Source organism: Hypanus sabinus, unplaced genomic scaffold, assembly GCF_030144855.1.
Source record: "Hypanus sabinus isolate sHypSab1 unplaced genomic scaffold, sHypSab1.hap1 scaffold_534, whole genome shotgun sequence".
Classification (NCBI taxonomy): Eukaryota; Metazoa; Chordata; class Chondrichthyes; order Myliobatiformes; family Dasyatidae; genus Hypanus; species Hypanus sabinus.
In genome coordinates this window covers 82,501-94,505 of record NW_026781396.1, presented here as the reverse complement: position 1 = coordinate 94,505, position 12,005 = coordinate 82,501, and the positions used below count along the sequence as shown (strand labels likewise).

General features: G+C 47.0%; 1 protein-coding gene across 1 annotated transcript in view; it reads left to right on the top strand.

Annotated features, from left to right (window-relative positions):
- LOC132389333 (protein cornichon homolog 2-like) overlaps positions 1-12,005 on the top strand; it is a gene marked incomplete at its 3' end in the record, with an annotated part of 244,295 nt that overhangs the window by 197,252 nt on the left and 35,038 nt on the right. Inside the window, exon 3 of the mRNA XM_059961850.1 lies at positions 11,637-11,684. Coding sequence (XP_059817833.1) covers positions 11,637-11,684 — 48 coding nt within the window. The remainder of the gene's footprint in view (positions 1-11,636; positions 11,685-12,005) is intronic.

The following is a 12,005-nucleotide window of genomic DNA, read 5'->3' as shown; positions in this document are numbered from 1 at the left end:
TATTTCCCTTAAACTTCTGCCCCCTAACTCTCAAATCATGTCCTCTCGTTTGAATCTCCCCTACTCTCAATGGAAACAGCCTGTTCACGTCAACTCTATCTATCCCTCTCAAAATTTTAAATACCTCGATCAAATCCCCCCTCAACCTTCTACGCTCCAATGAATAGAGACCTAATTTGTTCAACCTTTCTCTGTAACTTAAGTGCTGAAACCCAGGTAACATCCTAGTAAATCGTCTCTGCACTCTCTCTAATTTATTGATATCTTTCCTATAATTCGGTGACCGGAACTGCCCACAATATTCCAAATTTGGCCTTACCAATGCCTTGTACAACGTTAGCATTACATCCCAACTTCTGTACTCAATGCTTTGATTTATAAAGGCCTGCGTTCCAAAAGCCCTCTTCACCACCCTATCTACATGAAACTCCACTTTCAGGGAACTATGCACAGTTATTCCTAGATCTCTCTGTTCCTCTGCATTCCTCAATGCCCTACCATTTACCCTGTATGTTCTATTTGGATTATTCCTGCCAAAATGTAGAACCTCACACTTCTCAGCATTAAACTCCATCTGCCAACATTCAGCCCATTCTTCTAACCGGCATAAATCTCCCTGCAAGCTTTGAAAACCCACCTCATTATCCACAACACCTCCTACCTTAGTATCATCGGCGTACTTACTGATCCAATTTACCACCCCATCATCCAGATCCTTTATGTATATTACAAACAACATCGGGCCCAAAACGGATCCCTGAGGCACCCCGCTAGTCACCGGCCTCCATCCCGATAAACAATTATCCACCTCTACTCTCTGGCATCTCCCATCTAGCCACTGTTGAATCCACTTTATTACTCCAGCATTAATACCTAACGACTGAACCTTCTTAACCAACCTTCCACGTGGAACTTTGTCAAAGGCTTTGCTGAAGTCCATATAGACTACATCCACTGCCTTACCCTCGTCAACATTCCTCGTAACTTCTTCAAAAAATTCAATAAGGTTTGTCAAACATGACCTTCCACGCACAAATCCATGCTGGCTACTTCTATTCAGATCCCGTCTATCCAGATAATTATTAATACTATCTCTAAGAATACTTTCCATTAATTTACCCACCACTGATGTCAAACTGACAGGTCTATAATTGCTAGGCTTCCTTCTAGAACCCTTTTTAAACAATGGAACCACATGAGCAATACGCCAATCCTTCGGCACAATCCCCGTTTCTAATGACAAATTAAAGATCTCCGTCAGAGCTCCTGCTATCTCTACACAAACTTCCCTGAAGGTCCTGGGGAATATCCTGGGATTTATCCACTTTTAAATTTCTTAAAAGCGCCAGTACCTCCACCTCTTTAATTGTCATAGGTTCCCTAACTTTGTTTCTTGTTTCCCACACCTTAGACACAACGTTAACACAACGTTTTACAGTACCAGTGACCCGGGTTCGTTTCCCATCACACGGTAATGTAGTGATTAACACAACGTTTTACAGTACCAGTGACCCAGGTTCGATTCCCATCACACGGTAGTGTAGTGATTAACACAACGTTTTACAGTACCAGTGACCCGGGTTCGATTCCCATCACACGGTAGTGTAGTGATTAACACAACCTTTTACAGTACCAGTGACCCGGGTTCGATTCCCATCATGCGGTAGTGTAGCATAAACACAACGTTTTACAGTACCAGTGCCCGGGTTCGATTCCTATCACACGGTAGTGTAGTGCTTAACACAACGTTTTACAGTACCGGTGACCCGGGTTCGATTCCCATCACACGGTAGTGTAGTGATTAACACAACGTTTTACAGTACCAGCGATCCGGGTTCGATTCCCATCACACGGTAGTGTAGTGATTAACACAACGTTTTACAGTACCAGTGACCCGGGTTCGATTCCCATCACACGGTAGTGTAGGGATTAACACAACGTTTTACAGTACCAGTGACCCGCGTTCGATTCTCATCACACGGTAGTGTAGTGATTAACACAACGTTTTACAGTACCAGTGACCCGCGTTCGATTCCCATCACACGGTAGTGTAGTGATTAACACAACGTTTTACGGTACCAGTGACCCGGGTTCGATTCCCATCACACGGTAGTGTAGTGGTTAACACAACGTTTTACAGTACCAGTGACCCGGGTTCGATTCCCATCACACGGTAGTGTAGTGGTTAACACAACGTTTTACAGTACCAGTGACCCGGGTTCCATTCCCATCACACGGTAGTGTAGTGATTAACACAACGTTTTACAGTACCAGTGACCCGTGTTCGATTCCCATCACACGGTAGTGTAGTGGTTAACGCAACGTTTTACAGTACCAGCGACCCGGGTTCGATTTCCGTCACACGGTAGTGTAGTGATTAACACAACGTTTTACAGTACCAGTGACCCGGGTTCGATTCCCATCACACGGTAGTGTAGTGATTAACTCAATGTTTTACAGTACCAGTGACCCGGGTTCCATTCCCATCACACAGTAGTGTAGTGATTAATACAACGTTTTACAGTACCAGTGACCCGGGTTCGATTCCCATCACACGGTAGTGTAGTGATTAACACAACGTTTTACAGTACCAGTGACCCGGGTTCGATTCCCATCACACGGTAGTGTAGTGGTTAACACAACGTTTTACAGTACCAGTGACCCGGGTTCGATTCCCATCACACGGTAGTGTAGTGATTAACACAACGTTTTACAGTACCAGTGACCCGGGATCGATTCCCATCACACGGTAGTGTAGTGATTAACACAACGTTTTACAGTACCAGTGACCCGCGTTCGATTCCCATCACACGGTAGTGTAGTGATTAACACAACGTTTTACAGTACCAGTGACCCGGGTTCGATTCCCATCACACGGTAGTGTAGTGATTAACACAACGTTTTACAGTACCAGTGACCCGGGTTCGATTCCGATCACATGGTAGTGTAGTGGTTACCACAACGTTTTACAGTACCAGTGACCCGGGTTCGATTCCCATCACACGGTAGTGTAGTGATTAACACAACGTTTTACAGTACCAGTGACCCGGGTTCCATTCCCATCACACGGTAGTGTAGTGGTTAACCATATATAACCATATAACCATATAACAATCACAGCACAGAAACAGGCCATCTCGGCCCTCCTAGTCCGTGCCGAACCCTTAATCTCACCAAGTGCCACCTACCCGCACTCAGCCCATAACCCTGCACTCCTTTCCTGTCCATATACATATCCAATATTACCTTAAATGACACAACTGAACTGGCCTCTACTACTTCTACAGGAAGCTCATTCCACACAGCTATCACTCTCTGAGTAAAGAAATACCCCCTCGTGTTTCCCTTAAACTTCTGCCCCCTAACTCTCAAATCATGTCCTCTCGTTTGAATCTCCCCTACTCTCAATGGAAACAGCCTGTTCACGTCAACTCTATCTATCCTCTCAAAATTTTAAATACCTCGATCAAATCCCCCCTCAACCTTCTACACTCCAATGAATAGAGACCTAATTTGTTCAACCTTTCTCTGTAACTTAAGTGCTGAAACCCAGGTAACATCCTAGTAAATCGTCTCTGCACTCTCTCTAATTTATTGATATCTTTCCTGTAATTCGGTGACCAGAACTGCACACAATATTCCAAATTTGGCCTTAGCAATGCCTTGTACAACTTTAGCATTACATCCCAACTTCTGTACTCAATGCTTTGATTTATAAAGGCCTGCGTTCCAAAAGCCCTCTTCACCACCCTATCTACATGAGACTCCACTTTCAGGGAACTATGCACAGTTATTCCTAGATCTCTCTGTTCCACTGCATTCCTCAATGCCCTACCATTTACTCTGTATGTTCTATTTGGATTATTCCTGCCAAAATGTAGAACCTCACACTTCTCAGCATTAAACTCCATCTGCCAACATTCAGCCCATTCTTCTAACTGGCATAAGTCTCCCTGCATGCTTTGAAAACCCACCTCATTATCCACAACACCTCCTACCTTAGTATCATCGGCATACTTACTAATCCAATTTACCACCCCATCATCCAGATCATTTATGTATATTACAAACAACATTGGGCCCAAAACAGATCCCTGAGGCACCCCGCTAGTCACCGGCCTCCATCCCGATAAACAATTATCCACCACTACTCTCTGGCATCTCCCATCTAGCCACTGTTGAATCCATTTTATTACTCCAGCATTAATACCTAACGACTGAACCTTCTTAACTAACCTTCCACGTGGAACTTTGTCAAAGACTTTGCTGAAGTCCATATAGACTACACCCACTGCCTTACCCTCGTCAACATTCCTCGTAACTTCTTCAAAAAATTCAATAAGTTTTGTCAAACATGACCTTCCACGCACAAATCCATGCTGGCTACTTCTAATCAGATCCCGTCTATCCAGATAATTATAAATACTATCTCTAAGAATACTTTCCATTAATTTACCCACCACTGATGTCAAACTGACAGGTCTATAATTGCTAGGCTTACTTCTAGAATCCTTTTTAAACAATGGAACCACATGAGCAATACGCCAATCCTTCGGCACAATCCCCGTTTCTAATGACATCTTAAAGATCTCCGTCAGAGCTCCTGCTATTTCTACACAAACTTCCCTCAAGGTCCTGGGGAATATCCTGGGATTTATCCACTTTTAAATTTCTTAAAAGCGCCAGTACCTCCACCTCTTTAATTGTCATAGGATCCATAACTTCGTTACTTGTTTCCCACAACGTTAACACAACGTTTTACAGTACCAGTGACCCGGGTTCGTTTCCCATCACACGGTAATGTAGTGATTAACACAACGTTTTACAGTACCAGTGACCCGGGTTCGTTTCCCATCACACGGTAGTGTAGTGATTAACACAACGTTTTACAGTACCAGTGACCCGTGTTCGATTCCCATCACACGGTAGTGTAGTGGTTAACACAACGTTTTACAGTACCAGTGACCCGGGTTCGATTCCTATCACACGGTAGTGTAGTGGTTAACACAACGTTTTACAGTACCAGTGACCCGGGTTCCATTCCCATCACACGGTAGTGTAGTGATTAACACAACGTTTTACAGTACCAGTGACCCGGGTTCCATTCCCATCACACAGTAGTGTAGTGATTAACACAACGTTTTACATTACCAGCGATCCGGGTTCGATTCCCATCACACGGTAGTGTAGTGGTTAACACAACGTTTTACATTACCAGCGATCCGGGTTCGATTCCCATCACACGGTAGTGTAGTGGTTAACACAACGTTTTACAGTACCAGTGACCCGGGTTCGGTTCCCATCACACGGTAGTGTAGTGATTAACACAACGTTTTACAGTACCAGTGACCCGGGTTCGATTCCCATCACACGGTAGTGTAATGATTAACACAACGTTTTACAGTACCAGTGACCCGGGTTCGATTCCTATCACACGGTGGTGTAGTGATTAACACAACGTTTTACAGTACCAGTGACCCGGGTTCGATTCCCATCACACGGTAGTGTAGTGATTAACACAACGTTTTACAGTACCAGTGACCCGGGTTCGATTCCCATCACACGGTGGTGTAGTGATTAACACAACGTTTTACAGTACCAGTGACCCGGGTTCGATTCCCATCACATGGTAGTGTAGTGATTAACACAACGTTTTGCAGTACCAGTGACCCGGGTTCGATTCCCATCACACAGTAGTGTAGTGATTAACACAACATTTTACAGTACCAGTGACCCCGGTTCGATTCCCATCACACGGTAGTGTAGTGATTAACACATCGTTCACAGTTCCAGTGACCCGGGTTCGATTCCTATCACATGGTAGTGTAGTGATTAACTCAACGTTTTACAGTAGCAGCGATCCGGGTTCGATTCCCATCACATGGTAGTGTAGTGATTAACACAACGTTTTGCAGTACCAGTGACCCGGGTTCGATTCCCATCACACGGTAGTGTAATGATTAACACAACGTTTTACAGTACCAGTGACCCGGGTTCGATTCCTATCACACGGTGGTGTAGTGATTAACACAACGTTTTACAGTACCAGTGACCCGGGTTCGATTCCCATCACACGGTAGTGTAGTGATTAACACAACGTTTTACAGTACCAGTGACCCGGGTTCGATTCCCATCACACGGTGGTGTAGTGATTAACACAACGTTTTACAGTACCAGTGACCCGGGTTCGATTCCCATCACATGGTAGTGTAGTGATTAACACAACGTTTTGCAGTACCAGTGACCCGGGTTCGATTCCCATCACACAGTAGTGTAGTGATTAACACAACATTTTACAGTACCAGTGACCCCGGTTCGATTCCCATCACACGGTAGTGTAGTGATTAACACATCGTTCACAGTTCCAGTGACCCGGGTTCGATTCCCATCACATGGTAGTGTAGTGATTAACACAACGTTTTACAGTACCAGTGACCCGGGTTCGATTTCCATCACACGGTAGTGTAGTGGTTAACACAACGTTTTACAGTACCAGTGACCCGGGTTCCATTCCCATCACATGGTAGTGTAGTGATTAACACAACGTTTTACAATACCAGTGACCCGGGTTCGATTCCCATCACACGGTAGTGTAGTGATTAACACAACGTTTTACAGTACCAGTGACCCGGGTTCGATTCCCATCACCCGGTAGTGTAGTGATTAACACAACGTTTTACAGTAGCAGTGACCCGGGTTCGATTCTCATCGCACGGTAGTGTAGTGGTTAACACAACGTTTTACAGTACCAGTGACCCGGGTTCGATTCCCATCACACGGTAGTGTAGTGATTAACACAACGTTTTACAGTAGCAGCGATCCGGGTTCGATTCTCATCGCACGGTAGTGTAGTGATTAACACAACGTTTTACAGTACCAGTGACCCGGGTTCGATTCCCATCACACGGTAGTGTAGTGATTAACACAACGTTTTACAGTAGCAGCGATCCGGGTTCGATTCTCATCGCACGGTAGTGTAGTGATTAACACAACGTTTTACAGTACCAGTGACCCAGGTTCGATTCCCATCACCCGGTAGTGTAGTGATTAACACAACGTTTTACAGTAGCAGTGACCCGGGTTCGATTCTCATCGCACGGTAGTGTAGTGGTTAACACAACGTTTTACAGTACCAGTGACCCGGGTTCGATTCCCATCACACGGTAGTGTAGTGATTAACACAACGTTTTACAGTAGCAGCGATCCGGGTTCGATTCTCATCGCACGGTAGTGTAGTGATTAACACAACGTTTTACAGTACCAGTGACCCGGGTTCGATTCCCATCACACGGTAGTGTAGTGATTAACACAACGTTTTACAGTAGCAGCGATCCGGGTTCTATTCTCATCGCACGGTAGTGTAGTGATTAACACAACGTTTTACAGTACCAGTGACCCGGGTTCCATTCCCATCACACGGTAGTGTAGTGATTAACACAACGTTTTACAGTACCAGTGACCCGGGTTTGATTCCCATCACACGGTAGTGTAGTGATTAACACAACGTTTTACAGTACCAGTGACCCGGGTTCGATTCCCATCACACGGTAGTGTAGTGATTAACACAACGTTTTACAGTACCGGTGACCCGGGTTCGATTCCCATCACACGGTAGTGTAGTGATTAACACAATGTTTTACAGTAGCAGCGATCCGGGTTCGATTCTCATCGCACGGTAGTGTAGTGATCCGTTTTCAATTCCCACTCCTGCCTGTGGCTGTGTGGGTTGCCTCTGGGTTGTCTGGGTTCCTCCTTCAGTTCGAAGTCCTATCAGTTGGCATGCTAATTGGTCAGTGTAAATTGACCCCGTGATTAGGCTGGGGTTAAATCGGGGATTACTGGTCAGCACAGCTTCCTAGACATTTTAATCATTTGCTCCCCTTTCAGCACCTAACCTCAAAGCCACCAGTCCCTTGGAAAAAAACTGCCCCACACATTTTGCGTAAAAGGCACAAAAATCTGGTGTTCGATGGCAAGACGTTCTTCGTCACACAGTGAAGGCAAGACTCAAGGTGTGGTTGCCCCAAGACCCTCAGCAATCACAGTGAAACATTTCTACTCCTAATGCTACCCTGGACATGCCCTCTCCTCATTGTTGCCATCAGGGGGGAGGTAGAGGGGCCTGAAGGCACACACTCAACGATTCAGGAACAGCTTCTTCCCCTCTGCCATCAGGGAAGGAGGTACAGGAGCCTGAAGACACACACTCGACGATTCAGGAACAGCTTCTTCCCCTCTGCCATCAGGGAGGAGGTACAGGAGCCTGAAGACACACACTCAACGATTCAGGAACAGCTTCTTCCCCTCTGCCATCAGGGAGGAGGTACAGGAGCCTGAAGACACACACTCAACGATTCAGGAACAGCTTCTTCCCCTCTGCCATCAGGGAGGAGGTACAGGAGCCTGAAGACACACACTCAACGATTCAGGAACAGCTTCTTCCCCTCTGCCATCAGGGAGGAGGTACAGGAGCCTGAAGACACACACTCAGCGATTCAGGAACAGCTTCTCCCCCTCTGCCATCAGGGAGGAGGTACAGGAGCCTGAAGACACACACTCAGTGATTCAGGAACAGCTTCTTCCCCTCTGCCATCAGGGAGGAGGTACAGGAGCCTGAAGACACACACTCAACGATTCAGGAACAGCTTCTTCCCCTCTGCCGTCAGATTTCTGAATGGACATTGAACCCATGAACACCACCTCACTAGTTTTTTATTTCTATTTTTGCTCTACTTATTTAACTATTTGAGATATACAAATATTTGTTTGTATACAGATATACAGTGTATATGTCATTTTTTTTGCTATTATTGCATTGTACAGTTAACAAATTTCATTACAATATAAAGACATTTAAAGAGCTGTAATGGGGTGAGCAGAACTCCAAATGTCTCCTGACCAGTGCTTTATACAGTTACTATGAGACTTCCTGAACTAGCGCCTCGAATCATAACGATGAGCAGAGTCACACGCCTTCTTTACCTCATGTGGCACCTTCTGGAGGTTAGGAACTTGCACCCCAAAATCTGCAGACTTTTCCCTCTCTGATTCAGGAGCCTGATGGTTGAGGGGTAATAATTGTTCCTGAACCTGGTGGTGTGGGACCTGAGGCTCCTGTACCTCCTTCCCGATGGAATCAGTTCTGAGTTGAGGTTATCCTCACTGGTTCAGGAGCCTGATGGTTGAGGGGTAATAACTGTTCCTGAACCTGGTGGTGTGGGACCTGAGGCTCCTGTACCTCCTTCCCGATGGAATCAGTTCAGAGTTGAGGTTATCCTCACTGGTTCAGGAGCCTGATGGTTGAGGGGTAATAACTGTTCCTGAACCTGCTGGTGTGGGACCTGAGGCTCCTGTACCTCCTTCCCATTAGAATCAGTTCAGAGTTGAGGTTATCCTCACTGGTTCAGGAGCCTGATGGTTGAGGGGTAATAACTGTTCCTGAACCTGGTGGTGTGGGACCTGAGGCTCCTGTACCTCCTTCCCGATGGAATCAGTTCAGAGTTGAGGTTATCCTCACTGGTTCAGGAGCCTGATGGTTGAGGGATAATAACTGTTCCTGAACCTGGTGGTGTGGGACCTGAGGCTCCTGTACCTCCTTCCCATTAGAATCAGTTCAGAGTTGAGGTTATCCTCACTGGTTCAGGAGCCTGATGGTTGAGGGGTAATAACTGTTCCTGAACCTGGTGGTGTGGGACCTGAGGCTCCTGTACCTCCTTCCCGATGGAATCAGTTCAGAGTTGAGGTTATCCTCACTGGTTCAGGAGCCTGATGGTTGAGGGGTAATAACTGTTCCTGAACCTGGTGGTGTGGGACCTGAGGCTCCTGTACCTCCTTCCCGATGGAATCAGTTCAGAGTTGAGGTTATCCTCACTGGTTCAGGAGCCTGTTGGTTGAGGGGTAATAACTGTTCATGAACCTGGTGGTGTGGGACCTGAGGCTCCTGTACCTCCTTCCTGATGGAATCAGTTCAGAGTTGAGGTTATCCTCACTGGTTCAGGAGCCTGATGGTTGAGGGGTAATAACTGTTCCTGAACCTGGTGGTGTGGGACCTGAGGCTCCTGTACCTCCTTCCCGATGGAATCAGTTCAGAGTTGAGGTTATCCTCACTGGTTCAGGAGCCTGATGATTGAGGGGTAATAACTGTTCCTGAACCTGCTGGTGTGGGACCTGAGGCTCCTGTACCTCCTTCCCGATGGAATCAGTTCAGAGTTGAGGTTATCCTCACTGGTTCAGGAGCCTGATGGTTGAGGGGTAATAACTGTTCCTGAACCTGCTGGTGTGGGACCTGAGGCTCCTGTACCTCCTTCCCATTAGAATCAGTTCAGAGTTGAGGTTATCCTCACTGGTTCAGGAGCCTGATGGTTGAGGGGTAATAACTGTTCCTGAACCTGGTGGTGTGGGACCTGAGGCTCCTGTACCTCCTTCCCGATGGAATCAGTTCAGAGTTGAGGTTATCCTCACTGGTTCAGGAGCCTGATGGTTGAGGGATAATAACTGTTCCTGAACCTGGTGGTGTGGGACCTGAGGCTCCTGTACCTCCTTCCCATTAGAATCAGTTCAGAGTTGAGGTTATCCTCACTGGTTCAGGAGCCTGATGGTTGAGGGGTAATAACTGTTCCTGAACCTGGTGGTGTGGGACCTGAGGCTCCTGTACCTCCTTCCCGATGGAATCAGTTCAGAGTTGAGGTTATCCTCACTGGTTCAGGAGCCTGATGGTTGAGGGGTAATAACTGTTCCTGAACCTGGTGGTGTGGGACCTGAGGCTCCTGTACCTCCTTCCCGATGGAATCCGTTCAGAGTTGAGGTTATCCTCACTGGTTCAGGAGCCTGATGATTGAGGGGTAATAACTGTTCCTGAACCTGCTGGTGTGGGACCTGAGGCTCCTGTACCTCCTTCCCGATGGAATCAGTTCAGAGTTGAGGTTATCCTCACTGGTTCAGGAGCCTGATGGTTGAGGGGTAATAACTGTTCCTGAACCTGGTGGAGTGGGACCTGAGGCTCCTGTACCTCCTTCCCGATGGAATCAGTTCAGAGTTGAGGTTATCCTCACTGGTTCAGGAGCCTGATGGTTGAGGGGTAATAACTGTTCCTGAACCTGGTGGTGTGGGACCTGAGGCTCCTGTACCTCCTTCCTGATCGCAGCATGAGAAGAGAGCGTGTCCTGGGTGATGGGGGTCCCTGATGATGGACACTACATGTGTTTGACATGTGTAGATGTGCTCAGTGTTGGGGAGGGTTTTACCCGTGATGGACTGGTTATTGAATTTTCCATTCAAGGGCATTGGTGTTTCCACACCAGGCTGTGATGCCGCCAGTCACACATCCACACAAGTTTTTGTAGCATTTTATGTCCTGGGGTATCTGCGGTTCCTATGTCCATATCCAGATCTTGCTGAATTTCCCAGGAGACAGGGGTGGAGTCCACAGGTCCCTGAAGGCAGCGGGACAGATGGGTGAGGATGAGGATGGGACTTGTGGGTGGGGAGTGCCTGTCGAAGGGAACAGGGAAGCGGTGCAAAGGGGACGGGGTGGGGAATGGGTGTGGAAGGGGACTGGGTGTTGGAGTCAGCCCCAGCCCTGCTCTTGTCGGACCACAGGACTCCCGCTGAGCCCTTTCCTTTCTGTTTCCCGGCAGAGAGAGAGACTGAGGAACATCGAGCGGATCTGCAGTCTGCTGCGTAAGGTATGTTGTGTCAGCTGTCTGTCTGTCTGTCTGTCTGCCTGCCTCTGTATGTTTGTGTGTGTGTGTGTGTGAGTGAGTGAATGTGTGTGTGTGTGTGAGTGTGTGTGTGAGTGAGTGTGTGTGCATGTGTGAGTGAGTCTCTGTGTGTGTGAGTGAGTGAGTGTATGTGTGTGTGAGTGAGTGTGTGTGTGAGTGAGTGAATGTGTGTGTGTGTGAGTGAGAGAATGTGTGTGTGAGTGTGGGTGAGTGTGTGTTTGTGAGTGTGTGTGAGTGAGTGAATGTGTGTGTGTGTGTGTGTGAGTGTGTGTGTGAATGAGTGAA